This window comes from Haematobia irritans, chromosome 2 (genome assembly GCF_050003625.1).
Source record: "Haematobia irritans isolate KBUSLIRL chromosome 2, ASM5000362v1, whole genome shotgun sequence".
Taxonomy (NCBI): domain Eukaryota; kingdom Metazoa; phylum Arthropoda; class Insecta; order Diptera; family Muscidae; genus Haematobia; species Haematobia irritans.
In genome coordinates, this window is record NC_134398.1 from 98125479 (window position 1) to 98152373 (window position 26895).

Consider the following 26895-nt stretch of genomic DNA (forward strand, 5'->3'; position numbering starts at 1 on the left):
ATAATAATAATAATAATAATAATAATAATAATAATAATATAATAATAATAATAATAATAATAATAATAATAATAATAATAATAATAATAATAATAATAATAATAATAATAATAATAATAATAATAATAATAATAATAATAATAATAATAATAATAATAATAATAATAATAATAATAATAATAATAATAATAATAATAATAATAATAATAATAATAATAATAATAATAATAATAATAATAATAATAATAATAATAATAATAATAATAATAATAATAATAATAATAATAATAATAATAATAATAATAATAATAATAATAATAATAATAATAATAATAATAATAATAATAATAATAATAATAATAATAATAATAATAATAATAATAATAATAATAATAATAATAAAATAATAATAATAATAATAATAATAATAATAATAATAATAATAATAATAATAATAATAATAATAATAATAATAATAATAATAATAATAATAATAATAATAATAATAATAATAATAATAATAATAATAATAATAATAATAATAATAATAATAATAATAATAATAATAATAATAATAATAATAATAATAATAATAATAATAATAATAATAATAATAATAATAATAATAATAATAATAATAATAATAATAATAATAATAAATAATAATAATAATAATAATAATAATAATAATAATAATAATAATAATAATAATAATAATAATAATAATAATAATAATAATAATAATAATAATAATAATAATAATAATAATAATAATAATAATAATAATAATAATAATAATAATAATAATAATAATAATAATAATAATAATAATAATAATAATAAATAATAATAATAATAATAATAATAATAATAATAATAATAATAATAATAATAATAATAATAATAATAATAATAATAATAATAATAATAATAATAATAATAATAATAATAATAATAATAATAATAATAATAATAATAATAATAATAATAATAATAATAATAATAATAATAATAATAATAATAATAATAATAATAATAATAATAATAATAATAATAATAATAATAATAATAATAATAATAATAATAATAATAATAATAATAATAATAATAATAATAATAATAATAATAATAATAATAATAATAATAATAATAATAATAATAATAATAATAATAATAATAATAATAATAATAATAATAATAATAATAATAATATAATAATAATAATAATAATAATAATAATAATAATAATAATATAATAATAATAATAATAATAATAATAATAATAATAATAAATAATAATAATAATAATAATAATAATAATAATAATAATAATAATAATAATAATAATAATAATAATAATAATAATAATAATAATAATAATAATAATAATAATAATAATAATAATAATAATAATAATAATAATAATAATAATAATAATAATAATAATAATAATAATAATAATAATAATAATAAAATAATAATAATAATAATAATAATAATAATAATAATAATAATAATAATAATAATAATAATAATAATAATAATAATAATAATAATAATAATAATAATAATAATAATAATAATAATAATAATAATAATAATAATAATAATAATAATAATAATAATAATAATAATAATAATAATAATAATAATAATAATAATAATATATAATAATAATAATAATAATAATAATAAATAATAATAATAATAATAATAAATAATTAATAATAATATAATAATAATAATAATAATAATAATAATAATAATAATAATAATAATAATAATAATAATAATATAATAATAATAATATAATAATAATAATAATAATAATAATAATAATAATAATAATAATAATAATAATAATAATAATAATAATAATAATAATAATAATAATTAAAATTAATAATAATAATAATAATAATAATAATAATAATAATAATAATAATAATAATAATAATAATAATAATAATATAATAATAATAATAATAATAATAATAATAATAATAATAATAATAATAATAATAATAATAATAATAATAATAATAATAATAATAATAATAATATAATAATAATAATAATAATAATATAATAATAATAATAATAATAATAATAATAATAATAATAATAATAATAATAATAATAATAATAATAATAATAATAATAATAATAATAATAATAATAATAATAATAAATAATAATAATATATAATAATAATAATAATAATAATAATAATAATAATAATAATAATAATAATAATAATAATAATAATAATAATAATAATAATAATAATAATAATAATAATAATAATAATAATAATAATAATAATAATAATAATAATAATAATAATAATAATAATAATAATAATAATAATAATAATAATAATAATAATAATAATAATAATAATAATAATAATAATAATAATAATAATAATAATAATAATAATAATAATAATAATAATAATAATAATAATAATATAATAATAATAATAATAATAATAATAATAATAATAATAATAATAATAATAATAATAATAATAATAATAATAATAATAATAATAATAATAATATAATAATAATAATATAATAATAATAATAATAATAATAATAATAATAATAATAATAATAAATAATATAATAATAATAATAATAATAATAATAATAATAATAATAATAATAATAATAATAATAATAATAATAATAATAATAATAATAATAATAATAATAATAATAATAATAATAATAATAATAATAATAATAATAATAATAATAATAATAATAATAATAATAATAATAATAATATAATAATAATAATAATAATAATAATAATAATAATAATAATAATAATAATAATAATAATAATAATAATAATAATAATAATAATAATAATAATAATAATAATAATAATAATAATAATAATAATAATAATAATAATAATAATAATAATAATAATAATAATAATAATAATAATAATAATAATAATAATAATAATAATAATAATAATAATATAATAATAATAATAATAATAATAATAATAATAATAATAATAATAATAATAATAATAATAATAATAATAATAATAATAAATAATAATAATAATAATAATAATAATAATAATAATAATAATAATAATAATAATAATAATAATAATAATAATAATAATAATAATAATAATAATAATAATAATAATAATAATAATAATAATAATAATAATAATAATAATAATAATAATAATAATAATAATAATAAATAATAATAATAATAATAATAATAATAATAATAATAATAATAATAATAATAATAATAATAATAATAATAATAATAATAATAATAATAATAATAATAATAATAATAATAATAATAATAATAATAATAATAATAATAATAATAATAATAATTAATAATAATAATAATATAATAATAATAATAATAATAATAATAATAATAATAATAAATAATAATAATAATAATAATAATAATAATAATAATAATAATAATAATAATAATAATAATAATAATAATAATAATAATAATAATAATAATTATAATAATAATAATATAATAATAATAATAATAATAATAATAATAATAATAATAATAATAATAATAATAATAATAATAATAATAATAATAATAATAATAATAATAATAATAATAATAATAATAATAATAATAATAATAATAATAATAATAATAATAATAATAATAATAATAATAATAATAATAATAATAATAATAATAATAATAATAATAATAATAATAATAATAATAATAATAATAATAATAATAATAATAATAATAATAATAATAATAATAATAATAATAATAATATAATAATAATAATAATAATAATAATAATATATAATAATAATAATAATAATAATAATAATAATAATAATATAATAATAATAATAATAATAATAATAATAATAATAATAATAATAATAATAATAATTAATAATAATAATAATAATAATAATAATAATAATAATAATAATAATAATAATAATAATAATAATAATAATAATAATAATAATAATAATAATAATAATAATAATAATAATAATAATAATAATAAATAATAATAATAATAATAATAATAATAATAATAATAATAATAATAATAATAATAATAATAATAATAATAATAAAATAATAATAATAATAATAATAATAATAATAATAATAATAATAATAATAATAATAATAATAATAATATAATAATAATAATAATAATAATAATAATAATAATATAATAATAATAATAATAATAATAATAATAATAATAATAATAATAATAATAATAATAATAATAATAATAATAATAATATATAATAATAATAATAATAATAATATAATAATAATAATAATAATAATAATAATAATAATAATAATAATAATAATAATAATAATAATAATAATAATAATAATAATATAATAATAATAATAATAATAATAATAATAATAATAATAATAATAATAATAATAATAATAATAATAATAATAATATAATAATAATAATAATAATAATAATAATAATAATAATAATAATAATAATAATAATAATATAATAATAATAATAACAATAATAATAATAATAATAATAATAATAATAATAATAATAATAATAATAATAATAATAATAATAATAATAATAATAATAATAATAATAATAATAATAATAATAATAATAATAATAATAATAATAATAATAATAATAATAATAATAATAATAATAATAATAATAATAATAATAATAATAATAATAATAATAATAATAATAATAATAATAATAATAATAATAATAATAATAATAATAATAATAATAATAATAATAATAATAATAATAATATAATAATAATAATAATAATAATAATAATAATAATAATAATAATAATAATAATAATAATAATATAATAATAATAATAATAATAATAATAATAATAATAATAATAATAATAATAATAATAATAATAATAATAATAATAATAATAATATAATAATAATAATAATATAATAATAATAATAATAATAATAATAATAATAATAATAATAATAATAATAATAATAATAATAATAATAATAATAATAATAATAATAATAATAATAAATAATAATAATAATAATAATAATAATAATAATAATAATAATAATAATAATAATAATAATAATAATAATAATAATAATAATAATAATAATAATAATAATAATAATAATAATAATAATAATAATAATAATAATAATAATAATAATAATAATAATAATAATAATAATAATAATAATATAATAATAATAATAATAATAATAATAATAATAATAATAATAATAATAATAATAATAATAATAATAATAATAATAATAAATAATAATAATAATAATAATAATAATAATAATAATAATAATAATAATAATAATAATAATAATAATAATAATAATAATAATAATAATAATAATAATAATAATAATAATAATAATAATAATAATAATAATAATAATAATAATAATAATAATAATAATAATAATAATAATAATAATAATAATAATAATAATAATAATAATAATAATAATAATAATAATAATAATAATAATAATAATAATAATAATAATAATAATAATAAATAATAATAATAATAATAATAATAATAATAATAATAATAATAATAATAATAATAATAATAATAATAATAATAATAATAATAATAATAATAATAATAATAATAATAATAATAATAATAATAATAATAATAATAATAATAATAATAATAATAATAATAATAATAATAATAATAATAATAATAATAATAATAATAATAATAATAATAATAATAATAATAATAATAGTAATATATATAATAATAATAATAATAATAATAATAATAATAATAATAATAATAATAATAATAATAATTAATAATAATAATAATAATAATAATAATAATAATAATAATAATAATAATAATAATAATAATAATAATAATAATAATAATAATAATAATAATAATAATAATAATAATAATAATAATAATAATAATAATAATAATAATAATAATAATAATAATAATAATAATAATAATAATAATAATAATAATAATAATAATAATAATAATAATAATAATAATAATAATAATAATAATAATAATAATAATAATAATAATAATAATAATAATAATAATAATAATAATATAATAATAATAATAATAATAATAATAATAATAATAATAATAATAATAATAATAATAATAATAATAATAATAATAATAATAATAATAATAATAATAATAATAATAATAATAATAATAATAATAATAATAATAATAATAATAATAATAATAATAATAATAATAATAATAATAATAATAATAATAATAATAATAATAATAATAATAATAATAATAATAATAATAATAATAATAATAATAATAATAATAATAATAATAAATATAATAATAATAATAATAATAATAATAATAATAATAATAATAATAATAATAATAATAATAATAATAATAATAATAATAATAATAATAATAATAATAATAATAATAATAATAATAATAATAATAATAATAATAATAATAATAATAATAATAATAATAATAATAATAATAATAATAATAATAATAATAATAATAATAATAATAATAATAATAATAATAATATATAATAATAATAATAATAATAATAATAATAATAATAATAATAATAATAATAATAATAATAATAATAATAATAATAATAATAATAATAATAATATTAATAATAATAATAAATATAATAATAATAATAATAATAATAATAATAATAATAATAATAATAATAATAATAATAATAATAATAATAATAATACATATGTTAATAGCAAACAATCTTTTATAGTTTTTCAGGATAAGTTTTCTAAACATTTGACATGTTTTCCACTAACTGATAGGAACAACAGGAATTTAATTGAATTTATTCGACAACTTTTGGCAATTAAAGGTAGAGAGAGGAAATTTATTTTTGATACCGAGTTTAACACGGCCTCGATTAGAGAATTTTTAAATGCGGAAAATATCCAATATCACGCTACGAACCCGAATAGCTATACGAGTAACTCTGACGTCGAAAGATTGAATAACACTATCATGGAGAAGATAAGGACTCTTAATATTCAGGAAAAATTGCCCAGAATAAGTCAGATGAAAAGGGCGATAATGTTTTACAACAATACATTCCACAATTCTATAAAATGTACCCCATTTGATGTTCAAAATAGCAAAGTTGATCATAATGTTATACATGAAAGGCTAAAGAACAAAGGAGTTGAGCATTGAGAAAGCAAACAAAAAAGAGAAACGTATATTGAGAATAGAGAAATTGGGTTTATAAAAAACTACAAGAGTGTAAGGCACAAGGAACAGCCTAAATTTCGAAAGCATAATTTCTCCAACATCCATGTAGCTAAAAGAAAGATGAAGTTCGAATTATAGCTATAATTTTTAGACTATTTGTGAACACCATTATAATTAAAATGAATTATATTTTTTGTTGTTGTTGCATATATGAATTTTTTTTTTATTGTTGCATATACTAAATTCTTGATAATTTTGCATATGATAAATTTTTGATTATTGTTGCATATATTACATTTTGATTATTGTCTAGTTCATATTATGTTTTTTGTTGAATATTATTAAATAAATATTTAATAAAAAACAACTGTACTAAGTAAATCGAAAAAAATGTTATAATAACAAAAATTTTACTATAATAATATTATTACTTCGTTTTGAGATTTTGCAAGACTGCCATAAAAAATTATTAAAGAATCCAGGGGTATTCTTTGTCATAGAGGGGAGGAGTTACGTACCCACCTAATATATGTACATAATAATAAGTATTACAATCAAATTGCTGCCGCTCTCTAGCCAATCGTTCTGTCAACACTGTTGACAGTTTTGCATTGTAAGAAACACAATTCCTCTTGCACATATCATACATACAGTTAGTCTTAAGGTCAGCGTTTAATAAACATCGAAAAACTTGAAAACTCGTTTTGTTAATTTCTCTTAATGGAGAGCTGAGGGCCTAAAATTCCTTCTACATAACTCGCGCACATTCACGAGATTTGCTTCAGATTTTGTTCACGATTCACGTGATTCACGAGTGTCACGACAAGTTCGTGTCACAAGCACACCTCTAATTGGAAGACATCATAGAAATATTTATTTGTGAGATTTCTGCCGAAATGTAGTAAAGAGTAAGCCGAAATTTGACTAAGCGAATGGACCCTTTAAGGCATAGTCGTAGTCAACATTTGCATGAATTTATCGTCAAACATGATATGTATGGACCGTACTGTCGATTCAAATAAAGACTTCACTCATCTTTCAATTTACTTTTTTTTTAATTTTCCTATAGCACTTCAAAATCGCCGTTTATACCAAGAACTCATCAAGTTTTCAATATTCAATTGAATTATCATTAAAAAAATAAATTTATAATCAACTTAAGAGGGGGCAGCAGCCGATCTTTTCCAACCCATGTCCTTGTATACTCGTATACATAGGTTGGTAGAATACGCGTAGGATCATTGTTCAAACATTATCCTTTATAAATCCTTTAATATTTGAACTGGGCTGACATCGCCATCTAAAAATATATCAGATCTCCCAATTTGTTCATGGGTTCCCGAGTAAAACTTGAGGAAATTGAACAAAACTGAGAAACGGTAATATCTTATTATATCCTAGCTTTATATATAATCTGATATCATGTTAGATTTCGGCAGGCACGATATTATATGGCATCATTTTGGGATCTAATCATATCTCCAAATCTTTATACGTTTCACCAATGTAAATGTCTCTTACAGTTATACTTTTTAATTTCTACTCTGGCATCTGGCACTCAGATATATTTTTTGCTTCTTTATTTGCAGATTCGTTCCGTGTGTGCTTCCATCTCGATGGCCATTTTAAGCTTTTTGGTATTTGCTATGCTCAAGTTGTTTCCAATTTTGATGCATTCTTTTGGGGTATCAATCACCATGTGGTTCTGTGCTGTTATATGTGCTTCCAGTTTTCTATATTTATTTGTATTTCTAAAGGAAACAAAAGGAAAATCGATGGACTCCGATTGAACACAATATAGTTCATCTCGCAAATTAGTGTCACTTTACTAATGTAAACATAGTCCTTTAAAAAATGTTAAAATATATTCCCCCATGTTCCGATATTCGAAATCGCAAGAATTTATTATTCTTATAACGAAAAAATCGAGATACTCTCAGACTCCATTTCAATCGTAATTTGAACGTCTCATTAAAGAGAATTATATTTTTTCTTATTTTATTTACACTTTTGTCCGTTACTAAAATACATAAATTAAATCTTTACTTAACGTTTGCTTTTATAGAAAATCCATACTTAAATTTTTAGTCATAGAAAATATTTATATGTGCAAAATTATATTTTAGCTATATGTCAAAATAAAATTAAGATAGTTTGATTAACTAATACGATATAGTATTGCCCTTGTTTATTAGAACTTGCTGTAATCGGTGAGGCATAGAACATACCAAGTTTTTCAGAGTTGCCATATCGATTTTTTCCCATTCCGCCGCAATTGCAGACTTCAGTTCATTGGGTGTTGTATATTGCTTAGAATCCGCAAATACCTTTGCCTTACCTTATAATATGCCACAGAGATCTTCTATAGGATTTAGATCGGGGCTTAGCGCTGGCCAGTCCAGTAAAGGTATATCACGAGACTTAAAAAAGTTTTTTGTGAGGCATGGAACATGGATGGGAGCATTATCTTGTTGGAAAGTCCAAACTTCACCATATAACTCATCTGCAAAATCTATTAAATTGTTCTCCAATAAACCGACATATATCTCTGCGTTCATTTCAGTGGGGAAAAACATATTTATTTTAGATTATCCTCGTACTCCAAAAGCTGACTATACCATAAGAGATCTACCCCCGTGGGTGCGTTTATAGCAAGTTTGACGAGGGTACCGAGAATGTCGCCAATAATTGTGATGGCCATCAGGACCATCCAAATTGAATTTCCTTTCGTCGCTAAATATAACCGTTTCGAACTCTTCGTCCCAAAATTTTTACTTTTCTGCAAAAGAAATACGAGCATTTTCATGGTGTTGTGTTAACTGCGGTTTAGGAATTTTATTTTCGTATTTTAGTCCCATATCGTACTTGACAATTTGCTGTATTCATTGTCTAGTCACATTCGAGAATTAAAAAATTGCTAATCGTATTGCTAGATCTATTCCGATAATTTTTCTGCGTTCTTCCTCTGAAAGTTCACTTCCTCGAGGCATTTGCACTAAATTTCTTCTGAATATATAAAAAGAACATAAATGTTACTCACCCACAATCTATATTTATTATTCACAACGAAACTGTAATGAGCCTGTGCACTCTTCAGCGACAAAAATGTAAATGATGTACAATGCACAAATAACTATTTGCTATTGAACTTCTAACTTTCATTACAATTTTCATATAACGGTACATCGAATTGGTGTCAAGCGACAAAATCACTAATAATAATCATACCATAGAGGGTGATAAGTACCGTTATTTTCGTCCAAATGAGAAATGAAACAATTTTTGCATTTACAGAGGTATTTAGTTTCAAGACAAAGAAATTATAGCCAAACTTTTGCGATTTGCGATTCCGAATATCGGAACATGGGGGATTCTTTTTAAAAAATTTGCGAATTTGTGCAAGAAATCTCCGTCGTCAATATCACGTCCTAAGGTATTAAATTGCTACCTTATATTATATATTCCCAATGTACACATAATCTGATATATCATACACTCAAAAAAAAATGAACTCTCTATTTCACTAAAACCAATTTAACTTTATTTTAGTTCATGGAATTATTACGTTTGGAGATAGTTTCCTTTACTCTAATAATTTTTTGTGTACGTTAGTTAAATTAACTAAACCCGAGGAAAAAAATATACTCAAATGAAGCATAAAGATTAACTAAATTCGTGTCTTCCACAAAATAGTTCTGAATTTCTTTAAATTTTACCAAAAAGGCGTCCATCATGAACTTCGTATGTCACTAAAGACATTCTTGCAATTTTGAACTCCAAGTTTTTCCTTCAAACTACAAAATTTTCTTTAACACGTGAAAAAACTTAGTTTTGTCTAATAAATTTTCCTGAATTTGTCGAAAAATATTTACTTATTTTTATGACATCGGCGTGATGCCAACGTTTGTAATACTGTTTAGTTAAAAATTTTTACATATATTCAAAATTTTCTAAAATTAACCGAAAGTTTTCTTCCTGGTGGGTTCACTGTGTAATATTTTGAAATTGATTAATATTATATTTTTAAAAGTGTTACACAATGTATTTGAATTTTATTTTTAATACATATGTATACATAACACTGATGAAAATAAAAAAATTATTTCCTTTAAAGGATGTTGTAATTAGCAAAATAATACTTTATATGCTTATCTAGTTGATAATTCTCTTAAATTTTAGTTCATCTATAGAATTGTATTTGAACAGGTGTGTGGGGGGATACCAATGATAGCGGGGATGAGTGAAATAATGATGGAATCCCTGAGGAGTATGAGAAGTGGACTGTATCTTTGTATATGCACATTTATTATTTCTCAAGTTAATGAGAAATAATAAATTAAAATCCAAACGAAACCCAACCGGAAAGTGAAATAAGAAGATGAACAACGAATGAGTTTCAATTTAAAACAACAAATTTATTGAAGATAATAAAGGGAAATAGACAGGAGAAAAGAAGAGAGTCTCACCTTTATGATGCGGCAGGAAAATTAGCAGTGAACGATAGAGAAGAAACTTAAAACCAGCTAACTTAATGTACTAAATTTTTATATGCAATAATTCACAATAAATTTTAATTCAGCGATTTGACAATTCAAAATATTAATTTAATTATGATCTTATAGAAATTCAATAACAGTAATTCAGTTTATAATTCAGAATTCATGTACAATAATTCAATTTAGTTAATTTTTAGAAATTCAAAATTCAATTGTCAAACGTGAAGTTTGTCCATGCCCCCGGCCATGCACTTATGCAAAATTCGATTTGCAAAGCACGGTAACGATGGACTTGATTGCCTCGGCCAGAATGTGCTGGTTACGCTTGGGACGTTGGTTGGAGCGTCTCTTCTTACTTTTGTTGTTGGTGTGAGCATGTTGTGATGTGGGCTGTCGCGGCTGTCTTCTTGTTGTAGTTGGTGCTTGCGGTATAGGGTTCTTCGTGAACCACCTGATGGGCCTTCTTGTTTGTTGAGTAGTTGTACTGTTTTGTCTTCCCGTGATTATTACTCGTCTAGTAGTGGTATTTTTTCTTAATGTTGTTTGGCGTATCGTCGTGTTCCTTTCCCTAGGCGTGTAGTATGCTGGTGATGTAGCGGATGGCGTCCTAGCAATCTGGGGATGCAGCATAGTGTGATGCTGATAGCCGCACTTCCGACAGGTCGCAGGAGAACTACACCGTTCCACTGTGTGGCTTTTTGCCAAACAGTTCATGCAGTAATTATACGTCCGGACCGTTACCCTTCTATCCGCCACAGGCATCATAATAAAAATTGGGCAATCCCGCAAAGAATGTCTTTCCTTGCAGATGCCGCAGTCATAGACCTGATGGTGGGACATTTTGAGTTAGTGATCTGTAAAAGTGACCCGTAGTAAGAGCTGTCAAATCTGATGGATCTTCAGAAACGGCAGATATGGGACGTGAATTTAGGATTCCTTCAATTCTAGCGAGAATTGTAGCAAATTGTACGAACGTGAATTTATGGGCACCAGCCATTCTTTTGAAATGATGTTTAAAACTTTTCACTGCCGATTCCCATAATCCGCCCAACAAAATTCCTTCCATTATCGGAAACAACCCTTTGGGGTAGCCCCCGCCTCCCGACGAATCGTGTAAATGCAGCCTCAAAGGCTAGAGACGATAATTCTGAACAGGGTTCTAAGTGGATAGCTTTCGTGGTGAAACAAACGAAAATTGAAACGTAGCTTTTTATTATTGGAGCTCTTTTTAACGTTGAACTTTTCAGTTCAAAAGACCCTGCGAAATCGACACCGGTGATATTAAAAGGAGGGGATAGTTCACATCGCACAGATGGAAGGGGAGCCATTATCTGGCTACACGACTTTTGTTTAAATATAACACACGTTCGGCATTTATGAATTATAGCCTTTACTCGCGGTTTTAAACGGGATATATAAAATTCAGTCTGTACCATTCTGCAATCGGCATGAGCTAATAATTGATGCAAATTTAATAAGTATAAGTGACTGAAACGTGAGTTCCCCGAGAGAATAATAGGAAATCGCTCGTTGTATGGTAGAGATGAATCGGCGAGTCTTCCATTCACTCGCATTATATTTTCATGAGAAAGAAATGGATTCAAACATTTTAATTGGCTTTTATCATTAATTGGTTTCGATTCAAGAAGATTAGAATATTCATCAGAGTAAAATTTCTTTTGTGACAATATAATTAAACGTGATTTAACAAATGTAACTTCTTTATGAGTAAGAAATGGATTCGAAATTTTTATTGTCGATCTCCGTCGACTTAGGCAATTGTTATAAAAACGAAACATGTAGGATATAACCCGCAATGCGCGATTGTAAGACGAAAATCTGAGTAAAATATCAGTATCGTAATTTGTACTATGATAAGTTTGCACATTTACTCGCTTTCCTAATTCTGGTGCAACCAATGGATTTCTTTTAGGCCACGTTGAGTGTGGTTGAGTTAGCCATTTTGGACCATTAAACCATAAATAATTGGTTGTTAAATCTTGAGGTCGGCAACCCCTAGTACCGAGATCTGCTGGATTATCATGAGTTGGCACATGTCGCCAATTGCTACCAGGAACTAACTCGTGAATTTGTGAGGTCCTATTCGTAATGTGGTTTCGAAAGCCAACCAAGGACAATTGAAGAGTCAGTCCATAAAGTAATGGAGCTTATTTTGAAATCAAAGGTCGAAGTGACATAATTGACGAGTTTAGCTAAAAGAAATGCACCATTAAGTTCCAATATTGGCAAACATATAGGTTTGAGAGGGGCGACTTTGCTTTTAGCAACCAGTAAATTAGAAAACACAACTGATTTATCAGTTTGGCAAATAAACACAGGCACAATATGCAGCTTGAGACGAATCTGAAAACCAGTGGATTTCTAAAGTATCAGTAGGACAGCATTGAATCCATCTTGGTATAGAGATAGAATTAATGTGAGGGAAATCGAATACGAGCCTATTCCACGTCGATCGTGACTCTGGACCAAGATTGTCATCCCATCTAATTCCTTCTAGCCACAATTGTTGCATTAATATTTTTGCCCGAATAATAACCGGTGCTATCCATCCCGCGGGATCAAATAATTGGGCAATGGACGATAAAACCATTCTTTTCGTCATAGTCTGTTCAGATTGTATTGGATTTATTGAGTAAGTAAACGAATCTGACAACGCGTTCCACTTTATACCCAAAGTTTTTGTAGAACTTGATTCATGGAAGCGAAAAAATTCAGAATCGTATAAGTCTTGAGACGGAATATGAGCGAGTAATTGTGGATCATTAGCAATGATCTTCTTCAGAGGAAAACCGGCATTCTTTAAAATATCTATTAGATCATTTCGAGCCTTCAAAGCTTCCTGAATAGAAAACCCGCCCGATAACATGTCGTCAACATATGTTTCGTGTTTAAGTATTCGAGCTACTATGGGATGAGTTGCTTGGACATCAGATGCCAGTTGTAAAAGAGTACGTATAGCAAGGAATGGCGCGCGATTAATGCCAAAAGTTACTGTTTTGAGTTGATAATCTTTAATAGAGTTATTATCGGAGGGTTTGAATAAAATTCGTTGATACGGACTATCATGGGGGTGTACAAGAACCTGTCTGTACATTTTTTGAATATCCCCGCAGAAAACATACTGATATTTCCGCCAATTTAGAATAACAGAAATAAGATCAGATTGTAATGTGGGACCGGTGTGTAGTATATCGTTAAGAGAATAGCCTGATTTCGTTTTTCGGGGCGCATTAAAAACAATTCGAACCTTTGTGAACTTATGTTCCGGTCGTACCACAGCGTGATGTGGCAAGTAAAAGGAATTAAATTTATCATCAAAAGAAATTTCGCGCGAAGACGTTTCTTCCGCGTGATCAAGTGCTATATATTCGTTCAGAACATCATGGTACTGTGTTCTTAATTCAGAATCTTTGGAAAGATTTCGTTCCATACGATTCTACTGAGCCAAAGCCATATATCTAGAAGGACCCAAGTACATTGAATCAGAAAATTCTTCCTTAAAAGGAAGTCGTACCATGTAATGACCATCGTGTAAACGAATTGTAGTTTTTCTGAAATATTCTTCACAGAACGCATCAGCAGCTGAGACGAGATGGGGTTTAGGAACTTCTTCTTGTTCCGAAAATTTTCTTAGCATTTCGTTAATAGAAGATTCTTCGAATTCATGAACATTTACGGAGAATGAATGTATTGTTTCGTATTATAGGCTGAAGTTTCGCCACAAATATTTTTCTTGATTCCTTCAATATTAATAAAACGTTCGGAATCATTACCCAGAACCAAATCAATTTGCGAAGATTTGTTGAAATATGGATCTGCCAACTCTAAATTTTCCAATTCTGATTTATTTGGTATTTCAAACGAAACGGCAGGAAGACTTTTTGTCACTTTCGGCAAAACAATGGCAGAAACTGAGAATCGTATTTCATGTTTCTTTGACACTATGGACAATTGACATTGTTTGTCATATGTTTGACGCTGGCCACCAATTCCAGATATTTCAAAATTTGACTTAGTAGTCGGAAGTTGTAAACGGGTTTGAATTCGTTTTGAAATAAATGTTCGTTGAGAACCCGGATCTATAAGAGCTCTAATCGTGAACAATTCTCCATTATGTTCAATCTGCACTAATGCTGTTCGCAGTAAAATCATATCATTATTCGATGAAAAGTTGGCTTGGATATGAGAAGAGTTATTTTGCTTTGATGTAGATGGTTGTTCCTTCTGTGAGGATAAATTGTGTGTATTTTTAATGGGCTTTTGATTATTCTGGCTTTCGCTTCTATTTTCTTGAGTATTTGAATTTTCACTTGTATTTTCGTTGTATTTAGTTCGTATACGAATCAAACTGTGGTGCGGTTTGTGACAAATTATACAAGTGTTTGTACTTTTACAATTAGGTTTGAGATGGGAACTTGATAAGCAAATACTGCAAATCTTATTTTTATAGACAAAGTCTACACGCTGTTGTGCAGTAAGTTGACGAAATTTTGGACACGTTCGTAAAGAATGGTTGGTTTCACAAAGTAAACAAGTAGCTGTGAGTCTTTCTTGAGAGATATGTTTGTATTTTGCCAGAGCCCTGAGATGAGATGGGATTGCGTTGATCATATTTATTTGAATTTTGATGTGTAACATTATTTTGCTGCTTTGTGCATTTTATGCTCGAGATGCGTTCTACAACTTCGAATTTATTTATCAAAAATTCGTCCAGTTGGTTCCACGTAGGCAGATCTCGATGTGATGTGAGGGATTGTTCCCATAAAGATAGAGTTTCATCTGGTAATTTTGTGGAAATTACATAAATGAGAATGGGATCCCATCCATCAACATCGACGTTAAGAGATCGAAGAGTACATAAACAATCATTGACCGTGGACTGAATTTTTTGAATTGATTCGCTGTTTTCAACATTTGCCACAGGTATATTGAATAGAATTTTTAATTGATTATCAACTAAAACACGTTTATTTTCGTACCGAGCTTTAAGTGCGTTCCATGCCATATTAAAAGTTTCATCGCACAAAGTGTAACGCTTGACTATAGCCCCAGCTGGTATTATTGCGTAAATGATAAAGTTTTTGAGCGGGGGTTAATTTTGGATGATTTACATAAACTGCCGTGAACATATCACGGAACGAGGGCCACTCCTCGTAACCACCATTAAACACCTCGGTGTCACACGGAGGAACTTTTATATAACTGTCGTTAGAGTTATGAGAAGAGGCGGGAATAGAATTCTGAGAGATATTCGGAGAATATCTAAAATTTGAGACCTTGCGGTGTAATATGCTTCAGAACTGGCATTGCTTCAGAACTGGCATTGAAATTTATTTTAGCATTAGCTTCGGATCGGTGGAACTCGGCGATAGCATTATATTTTGATATGAAGTCTGAAGTTGTTGCCATCTTTTCTCCAAGTCTTCCAATTTAACTTCCAATACAGAGTCCGTTTGGTCTCTAATATCGCATTGTTCGAATTGCGTACAGAAAAGTATCAAATATTCGCAATCAAAAAGAAATCTATCGTACAGAGTGATACGGTCAAAGTTTGGTCAAGGGAAAACGCGTGTAAATCGGTGAAATCGTTTATTTAAAAAATCAAATTAAATTTCTTTTTCAAGTTCAATTAGTATAAAATTCAGGAAAAATATTCAGTTAGGCTTTCGCTTTTCCAAATCCGAATTGCCGGGCCTCACGCTTGACACCTGCCATCAGATTTTGTACAGCCACCTTGTCCACCTTCTTCGCCGCAGAAAGCCAGTTTGCCTTGAACTGCTGCTCGTCCTTAGCAGTTTTTTTGATCTTCTTTAGGTTCCGCTTGATAATAGCCCAGTATTTCTCAATTGGGCGGAGCTCTGGCGTGTTGGGAGGGTTCTTGTCCTTGGGAACCACCTGCACGTTGTTGGCGGCGTACCACTCCGTGGCCTTTTTACCGTAATGGCAAGATGCCAAATCCGGCCAAAACAGTACGGAACAACCGTGTTTCTTCAGGAAAGAGTGTTTATTCAAACACTCTTTCACGTAAATTTCTTGGTTGACAGTCCCGGAAGCTATGAAAATGCTGCTTTTCAAGCCACAGGTACAGATGGCTTGCCAAACCAGATATTTCTTTCCGAACTTTGACTTCAAAATATCTGCTACCTTACCCCTTCCTTTTGCCGTATAAAACTCCTGTCCCGGAAGCTGCTTGTAGTCGGCTCCTCCGGGATCGCGCTTTGGCCGTCGTATTTTGTTTATCGTCGCGATTTGGAGTCACTACCTTCTTGTAAGTCGATAGTCCGGCTCGTTTTTTGGCTGGATGCAAATTGCGTCATCTCGGAGAGAGAGGTTAGGGTTTCGCTTGAAACTTCCAGCAACTCTCTTTGTCATCTCAGCGGCTTCCGGTTTTCGATTTCCCCCGATCCAGACTTCCTGGCTGTCGACAAACTTTCCCCCAAACACTTTAATTACATTTGTAACGGTTGATTTGGCAACTTTTAGCGATTTTGCCAGCTTTGCGTGCGAGTAGCTCGGATTTTCGCGATGCGCGAGCAAAATTTTGATGCGCTGCTCTTCTTGCTTGGCATTTTGACAACTGAAGAGTGAATTCCAAAATCAAAATAGGAGCAACATTCTACACACACATACCTTCAAAATGAGGGGTGTTCAGGTTTTTTAAATGTAAAATTGAAAGAAATACGTCAAGTTTATATTGACCAAATTTTGACCGTATCACCCTTTATGCAGGAGATGCAGCCACTGCCGCGTTAGCATTGGAAGAAGCATTTGGTCCAGAAGGACCTGATGAAGGGTCGTTAGGATTGTTTGTAGAATTCATTGTTGTGAAAAATGTATCAGAAATTTATAGACAGAAAAAGAGAAATCTTTTATTGAATTTATCAATGTAATGAATTGGAATTGCAGAAGTATAGCGAGAAAAAATATATGCGTTTTTGGATTTGTAAATATGAAGTTTTGTGGGTGACCTCTAACCGTTTTAGTTATGTTTTATGCGAAAATGTATCTCCAGAACTAATAAACTAATAAGCGGGATTTGCAGATGTTGCGAAAATATAGTATTTATTGTTTAAGAGATCAATTGAAAAGATAAATATGCGAAAAGAATAATAATCAATCAATTTTAATTGATTTCAGTTCATAAAAATATAATTCAGACAATTTTAATTGTGTTTCCACAAATTCCAAATTGTTGCGTTCTTTATGTATTGTGATGCAATTGATAAATTCGATTTCAAAGCGATGCTATGAAACCGAATCATTCAAATTCAATTGGTAAAATTTCTGTCTTAAAATTCCAAGAAAACAAAATTTTCACATTATCAAAATCTTTGTTTTCAAAAAACGTTAATGAGACAAGATTTCGATCTTTCATTTATGAGACGAGATTAAATTTCATTAAGATTCTTTCCAAGCAGGTGAAATCTATTGAACACATTCACTGAACTATGATTCTCCAAACCTCTCGAATCGAAAAAATCATAAGTCCGCAATCAAAGTTCAAAAGCTCGACCAAGCTCTTTGTAGCACAAAACAGGTAAAACAATTGTAAACTTCATAGAATGAGAAATGTAATTTTCAAAGAGAAATATATTGAACTCACTGAAAACATATGACTTTCAAGATTTTGTTTCAAAAAATATATATATCTTCAATAAAAGTTCAAAAATTCCTCCAAATTTTAGTCAAGCCACAGGCCAAATAATCTTAAGCTTCACAGAGCGAGAAATGTAAATGTCGCGAAGAAATACAATGAACTCATCCAAAAGAAATATGACTTTATTGAATTTTTCTTCGAAAAAATCATATAACTTAATAAAAGTTCAAAAATTTCCGCAAACCTTGATAAAGCACAACAGGCCAATTTAATAGCAATATTCAGAGAGCAAGAGATATTATTGTTACAGAGTGATAACATATATGTTTCATCAGCCACTTCGGCCTTGAGATGTAATTTCACTTTGTAGATTTATTGATGCATATTTTAATGTTGTAATGAGTATTTTCGTTGATAGTTTGTTTTAATGTTGTAATGAGTGATTTCGTTGATATACTCTATGAACGGAATTCCGATGTTCTGAATCACAATTTTCCTTATGAGCCGCTTATTGTCTTGTATATATTTTTTTCAACAAATTTAAAATATTCGAGGAGTGAAAATTGCGATTTTATTTCTCACAACTTTTCTTATGAGCCGCTTGATTTCTTGTATATGTTTACCAATTTCAATAAATTTAATATATTCGAGGAGTGAAAATTGCGATTTTTTTTCTCATAATTTTCCTTAGTAGACGATTGATATGTTGCAAATATTCATACATTTATCAATAAATTACCTATTGTTATGATGATTCGTTCATATATGTTGATATAATATTAATTTGAGTATATTCGCAGTCGTATGAGTTGATCTGAGAATTTTTTTTGAGTGCGCTTCGTATTTGGGGAACGAAAATTTTTCCGAGCGTAATTAATTTTCTGAGTGTAAGAAATTTTAGAGATTTTCCTAAATGTATTTTATTTCAATTTTAGACAAATTTCCGAAATCTTCACACTTTTTCCGAGTCTAATAATAGTTTTTGTTTAATTAAGATTGTTGTTTTTTTCGAGTGTAATAATTTTTTGATTATAGAATTTTCCCGAGTGTAATACAATTTTTCCGAAAAAAATACTCGAAAATACGCAATGTCGCTAAATTTGTGAGATCATTATTATTATTTAATTTTTTGTATTTATTATTTTTCTTTAGCAAATTTTAGTATTGCAATATTTTTAAAGAAACAAAATTTGATTGTAAAAATATATTCCAAACTAAACATTTCGAGTATAGGAAAAATTTCGAGAATTTAAATCACTTTTCCCCGAGTGTACAAAATTTTGAATATAGAAAATATTCCTAGTTAAAATTTTTGAGTGTAGAAAAATTTGGAGAATTTAAATAATTTTTTGCTGAGTGTACAACATTTGGGTTTTATTTATATTTATATTTTCCAAATTTTAGCATAAATTTTTTGAGGGTTGAAAACACGCATTTTTCAGTTGCGGAAAATAATTTTTTTTTTTTTAATTTAAAGACAAATTTCTGTGAGTGTTATTTCCGTGAATTTAAGAAAAATTTTGTTAATACGAATTTTTGCAAGTGTAGTAATTTTTTGCGTTTTACCAAAATTTACTTTATGAATGTAAAGAAAATTCTACAATGACATACCAATTTTCTTGAGTGTAATAGGTTTTTTTCCCCCGAGTACAGATGAATTTTTCCAAAATTCGTGGTTTTGCTTTTATACCCTGGTAAAACACAAATGGATGTATGTGTTTGCGTAATTTACTTTGATTTAATCACTTTTGACATAAAACTGTTATTTTTTCACGGTGTACCGAATTAATTTCGATGTTTGATGGTTTTTTACACGTGTACATATAACTACTATGTTCAATATAAAATGATAAAATGTGCAATAGTATTACAGTGCAAATACGATTATGTGGGTGTAAATGTTTGTTGCTGTGTGTTGAATTATGTCGGTGTGAATGCAAAGTGTATGATTAATTTGATGTTTTGGTTAAGTACGCTCGTAATTCAATGTGAATTATTATGTATTAATTTATAAATATTTTAGCAAAAGTTGTTGTTTTTGTAAACAAAATATAGTGAGATGGGCAAATTTTCCAATATTTAATTTGTTTGTTTTAATTACATTCATACTTTTTTAATCAAAAACCCAAATATTAATTGAATTGAATTTAATCGAAATTATCATATGATCATACGCTGCGCATTCATTTAGGTGCATTAGTTGTAATTTGGTGTGTGACTTCGCTAATTGAAACGGGGGTGATTTGGTAACACTGACTCCAGGGCACCTTATACGGTCGGATAAACCCTGCGACACAACACGTAGCGGCGACAAATTCGATAGTATAAGTGTGTAAATATAACCATAGCGATAGGCGGTAGGCGAAACATTTTTGCCGCAACGGCAAATACAATAAGCTTGACGGCGAATAATTCCCTTTTTCACGTTTCCTAGCGTTTTTGTTGTCAATACAGCATGCTTTGACAATATTAAACAATGAAGTTGAATAAAAACATACAATGGCTTGTTATTTGTTGAGTTATTTCAAGAAAAAATAATCTACACGTGTCCAGGCAACAGCAATTCCTAGTGGTGAGTTAAAAAAATTGATAAGCGATGGCAACACTATACCAGTTTTCGCCAAGGAGTTAGAATAAGTTTTAATTTAGCGACACGCCGCTAGCCGTCACGGTATTCCGTCGCGGATTTTGGGCTTCCCATAAGAAATACACGTAAATAAGTGTTCGCCTACCGCCTATCGCTATGGTTATATTTCCACACTAAGGTCGTGTTCGGCTGTCGTGGGCAAAGACAATAAACTTGAGGAAGATAGGAAATTGGCTTGCGTCATACCAAATGTTGCATTTACCATGTTAGTTTCATACATGTTTGTAATTTTTTATTTGTTTTTCGTTTTTATTTTCTAAATGAAAAACTTAATTTTCTTTATGAAACAATGTTAAATTTTAAGCAACAACAAAAAAATTACATTTTCCCCTCTATTGAAATTTATTTCGTGCACTTAATTTCTTTTTATTTGCATTTTAATGCTACGTCAATACTTGTCGTATACGCGTTTGGTTCGAGTATGAAACTAACACGGTAAATGGTTTGATCTCCTCAGTAGCCAATTTCCCATCTTTCTCAAGTTTATTGTCTTTGGTCGTGGGGACGTGTTGGCATAAAATCAAAACAACCCAATAAACACAGGATGAGCGTTTTTCAAATGCAACAACATTTCAGTTTGAGGGTAAATATAATTTTCAACATAAATTCAACTTGACTTGAAATAGCTCATCTTCAATACATCTTCAAATTGTTTGCGAATTACTTCCAATTTGCCATAATGTTGACGAAATGTTTGAAAAGGTGTTGAAGATAATATGAGAAAACTTTGACAAAACACTACCCTAAAATGCAACGAAAAAACCATGTGGTTTTCAATACTTATTTGTGCAACGAAGTTCGTGGTCAATTGCAAGAAATAAAAAAATGGAAAATTTTAGACAAATAACCAAATAGTTTATAAAAATAGGTAAGTGAAAATAATAAATGAAATAAAACTTTAAGGAAGTCACTAAATGTATATCTCTTTGCAGAAAACTAAAATTATGGATTCTACGTTCTTGATTAACTGGAACTGCTTCAAATAACTGGAACTGCTTCAAATAGTTTATAATAATTGGTACGTCAATATGAAAAATTAAATCAACACTTTAGAGAAGTCACTAAATTTAAATCTCTTTGCAGAAAACTAAAATCTTTGGATGCTACATTCTTGCAAACATTAAGAAGCTGACCAATGAAAAATGAGTGGCTTATCGACAAGAAAAAGTTTCCAGAAACATTACAAGTGCAACCAATTAAAATTGTTAAAAACAACAAATTGTTGAAATCAACAACTTCTGTATGAAAATGTGCATCACATCGTCAGCTTAATTCATATGCTATTATCAGTTTAAAAAGGGTATTTTGTGAATTCCTTCTGCTGGAAATCAATTCTAACACGTGGTCCAGTACGTTCCTAATTTCAAATTGCCCGCATGTTAACAAATTTTAATGCTGTTTTATGACACCAAAAGGAAGGAAATCGAATTATCAATGCAAAAGTGTTTACTAATAATGTTTAAAATATTTAAAGTTTTGTTGTTTGTTCTTTTTTTGTTCTTATTTGTTGATATGTTTAATAAGATTATTATTTATCAATTGGTATTGTAGTGTATTATGTATTGATATGTAGTGTATTATTATATATTTTATTTTGATAAAAATGAATAAATTATACAAAATTCATAGAATTTTAGCTTTGACTTTCAATTTGAAGTGGGGATATCATTCATACAAATTTAGGTTGAGAAGTATATGCAACGATGTTGATTTTGAATTTGACACGCATCGAAAATTGTTTGATAAATTATTGAGTAGCGATGCATTTCAATTTGAGGATAACACTTGAGATATTATTGCTAATGTGTTGAATTTCACTGTTGAGGGTAATGTCTGTTTTTTGTTAAGAACGCGATTTTCTCAACAATTTCTCAACTTGAATATTACCCTAATCCTTTGAAAAAATGTTTGAAAAATTGTTGAAATTTAGCATTTTTCAAACATTTGTGTTTATTGGGAACTTTGATTTTTTCTGGTTGGGTGGTACAAATCATTGAGTGTAAGGGGATGTTCGACAAACATTATCAAAGACAAATTTATTTTTACATTAAAAACAGGCATTTCTGCAATGAAATTAATGATGGATCGCCAATTCTGGTTGAAAATTAAAGATATGTATGAATCTAAACCAGTATTGTGGCAAAAACGTTGAAAAATTCCACTTCCAATCAATGGAAAACCAGGCGACAAGTATTTTGAAATTCATCAAGTAATTTGTAATATATTAAATGTGGATTACTTCAGGAATAATTGTTTTGACACATATATCAGGATTTTTTTTTATTATTTTTTCCATTTTTTCAGTAAAAAATGATTTCACCTATAAATCTTCATACAACTTCATTGTTTGTTTATGCTTCTTCTTATTTTTTCATGTTGTCAACACATTTGTTCGTGCAGTGTAAGGGTAAAACTTGAACGAACATACAACAAATAGACGAACCTCTGTCGGAGTGTTTATCCGACCGTTAAGGTCCGCTTCAGCTGACTGATTGTCATTCTATCATATGTGTAATATTCTTTGTATTCTTTCACTTTCTACACCAATTGCACCAATTTGTTTTTGTAATTTTAAATTTGCACTGCACTTTTTGTTAAATACACATATATATGTACATACATACGTTTGCAAACACAAACTTTATTGCGTTTTTTTCGCTTTTTCTATTCTTCTCCTTGTTTTTAGAGAAGTTTTTTTTCCAAATTTTATACGGAATATCCATAATTTGACAATTTTAATCAACACGTAGAAAAATTTGAGCAATTTTAGACATTTTTTTCACATTTTTATCTTGTTTCGTTGCACTTGAAACAAGTCATAGGAATTTTTCGACGCTATTTTTACAATTTTAACCCACTTTATATCAATTTTAAAGATTTTTTTCACTTTTCCACTCTTTTCACGAGATTTTAAACGATTCTTAACGTTCTTTTTAGTCTTTTCTCCCGAATCTTTTCGTACTTTTAACAAATTTTAACAAGTTTTAGAAAAAATTTTACTTTTTTTTCGCTTTCAAGTCTTTTCTCTCTTTTAACTAATTTCAAACGATTTTTACGAGTATTTTGACTTGATTTTAATACGATATTTACCCGAATTTTAAGCGATCTTTAACCTTTTTTAACACGCGTATTTTTCCCTTTTTTGTGTTTGCATACGTTTGTTTTTTTTTATATAATTTTGTGAGTAGACAGAGAGATGGGAATGTTTGTTTACTTTGTTGTGGATGATGTTGTGGATTATGTTATGCTGTTTCCAATGAACGGCTGCGGAGGACCATGAACAGGTGTGTGGGGGGATACCAATGATAGCGGGGATGAGTGAAATAATGATGGAATCCCTGAGGAGTATGAGAAGTGGACTGTATCTTTGTATATGTACATTTATTATTTCTCAAGTTAATGAGAAATAATAAATTAAAATTAAATAAATTAAAATCCAAACGAAACCCAACCGGAAAGTGAAATAAGAAGATGAACAACGAATGAGTTTCAATTTACAACAACAAATTTATTGAAGATAATAAAGGGAAATAGACAGGAGAAAAGAAGAGAGGCTCACCTTTATGATGCGGCAGGAAAATTAGCAGTGAACGATAGAAAAGAAACTTAAAACCAGCTAACTTAATGTACTAAATTTTTATATGCAATAATTCACAATAGATTTTAATTCAGCAATTTGACAATTCAAAATATTAATTTAATTTTAACAGTCTCATTAAAATATTATAGTGTGAATAAAAATTATGGCCACATGGAATAAGAGAGTAATTTATTTTAACTCGCTGTTTGAACATTTTTACTTATTCTTAGTTCTTTATTCATCGTAAGTATATTTTTCACACATCTTGCTGAAAATTAGGAAGGAATAATGAAAATTGTTAAATATCAATACCATGTAATAAACAAATATATTTTTTTAATTCTTTCTTGGAATGGACGGAGAATACGGAATTACTGTGTTTTGTGTTAATTTATTTATTCAGAAATGGCACGTGGTTTTATGTGCACACAAAAAAGGAAAGTGTAATTGAAAAAAATGTACTTGTTTTTTGTTCTGCATTTTGATATATGACATCATTTATTTTTATTTGCAGTTACATGATATCTGCGTTTTTTTTCATTTGCACGACGCAAATATGGAATGATTACTTCTTATTGAAATAGAGCCAAAATAGAGTGTATAAATATATGTGATGTTTGTTGTTGAGTTTATAAATAAATAAAAATAAAAAATAATGTTAATTTTGTGTTTCCTTTTTCCAGTGGCGTCCTTTTTCCGACGACGAAATAAGTTTTTTCATAAAGATCAAAACATTTTAGATTGTGACCATGTTCTTTTAACTGAGAGAAAAACATTTTTGACGAATACCATAACATTTTAGATCGTGACCATTGTCTTTTAATGGAAACAAAATTCTTTTTGTCAATATAATAACATTTTAGATGAGGACAATTTTATTTTTTTTAGATCCATGTTCACTGAGCCAACATGGTTGCAGGTGAAAATGTTACATGGTCGCCGCAAAAATAGCTCCTATCATATTATTTTGCTCTTCGAATATGATTGTGACAATCATGTTTCTTCTCTGCGTGTAGTTAACAAATAATTATATACATAAAATATATTCTTTTTAAAAGAAAGCCATTTAACTTTATTTTAGTTCAAGGAATTTAAGAAAGTTTCCTTTACTCTACTAATTTTTATCCGTACGTTAGTTAAATGGACTAAAAAATGGGGGAAAATTATACACAAATAAAGTACAGTAATCCCTCGATTTACGTCGAGATTGGTTCCGGAATTTGACGA

The 26895-nt window shown here is 24.6% G+C and overlaps 2 protein-coding genes across 2 annotated transcripts in view; one reads left to right on the forward strand and one right to left on the reverse strand.

Moving 5' to 3' along the window:
• Positions 1–9219, forward strand: part of LOC142225850 (facilitated trehalose transporter Tret1-like) — a 331321-nt gene extending 322102 nt beyond the window's left edge. The window contains exon 6 of the mRNA XM_075295671.1: positions 8917–9219. Coding sequence (XP_075151786.1) covers positions 8917–9117 — 201 coding nt within the window. The 3' untranslated portion in view covers positions 9118–9219. The remainder of the gene's footprint in view (positions 1–8916) is intronic.
• Positions 9220–12640: 3421 nt separating this feature from the next.
• On the reverse strand, positions 12641–15481 carry LOC142224842 (uncharacterized). The gene is made up of 5 exons (XM_075294625.1): positions 15359–15481; positions 14279–15280; positions 13953–14187; positions 13189–13900; positions 12641–12767 (listed from the first exon to the last, which is right to left on the reverse strand). Exons 1-5 carry the CDS (start codon positions 15479–15481, stop codon positions 12641–12643), a joined length of 2199 nt encoding a protein of 732 aa, XP_075150740.1.
• Between the last annotated feature and the right edge of the window lie 11414 nt (positions 15482–26895).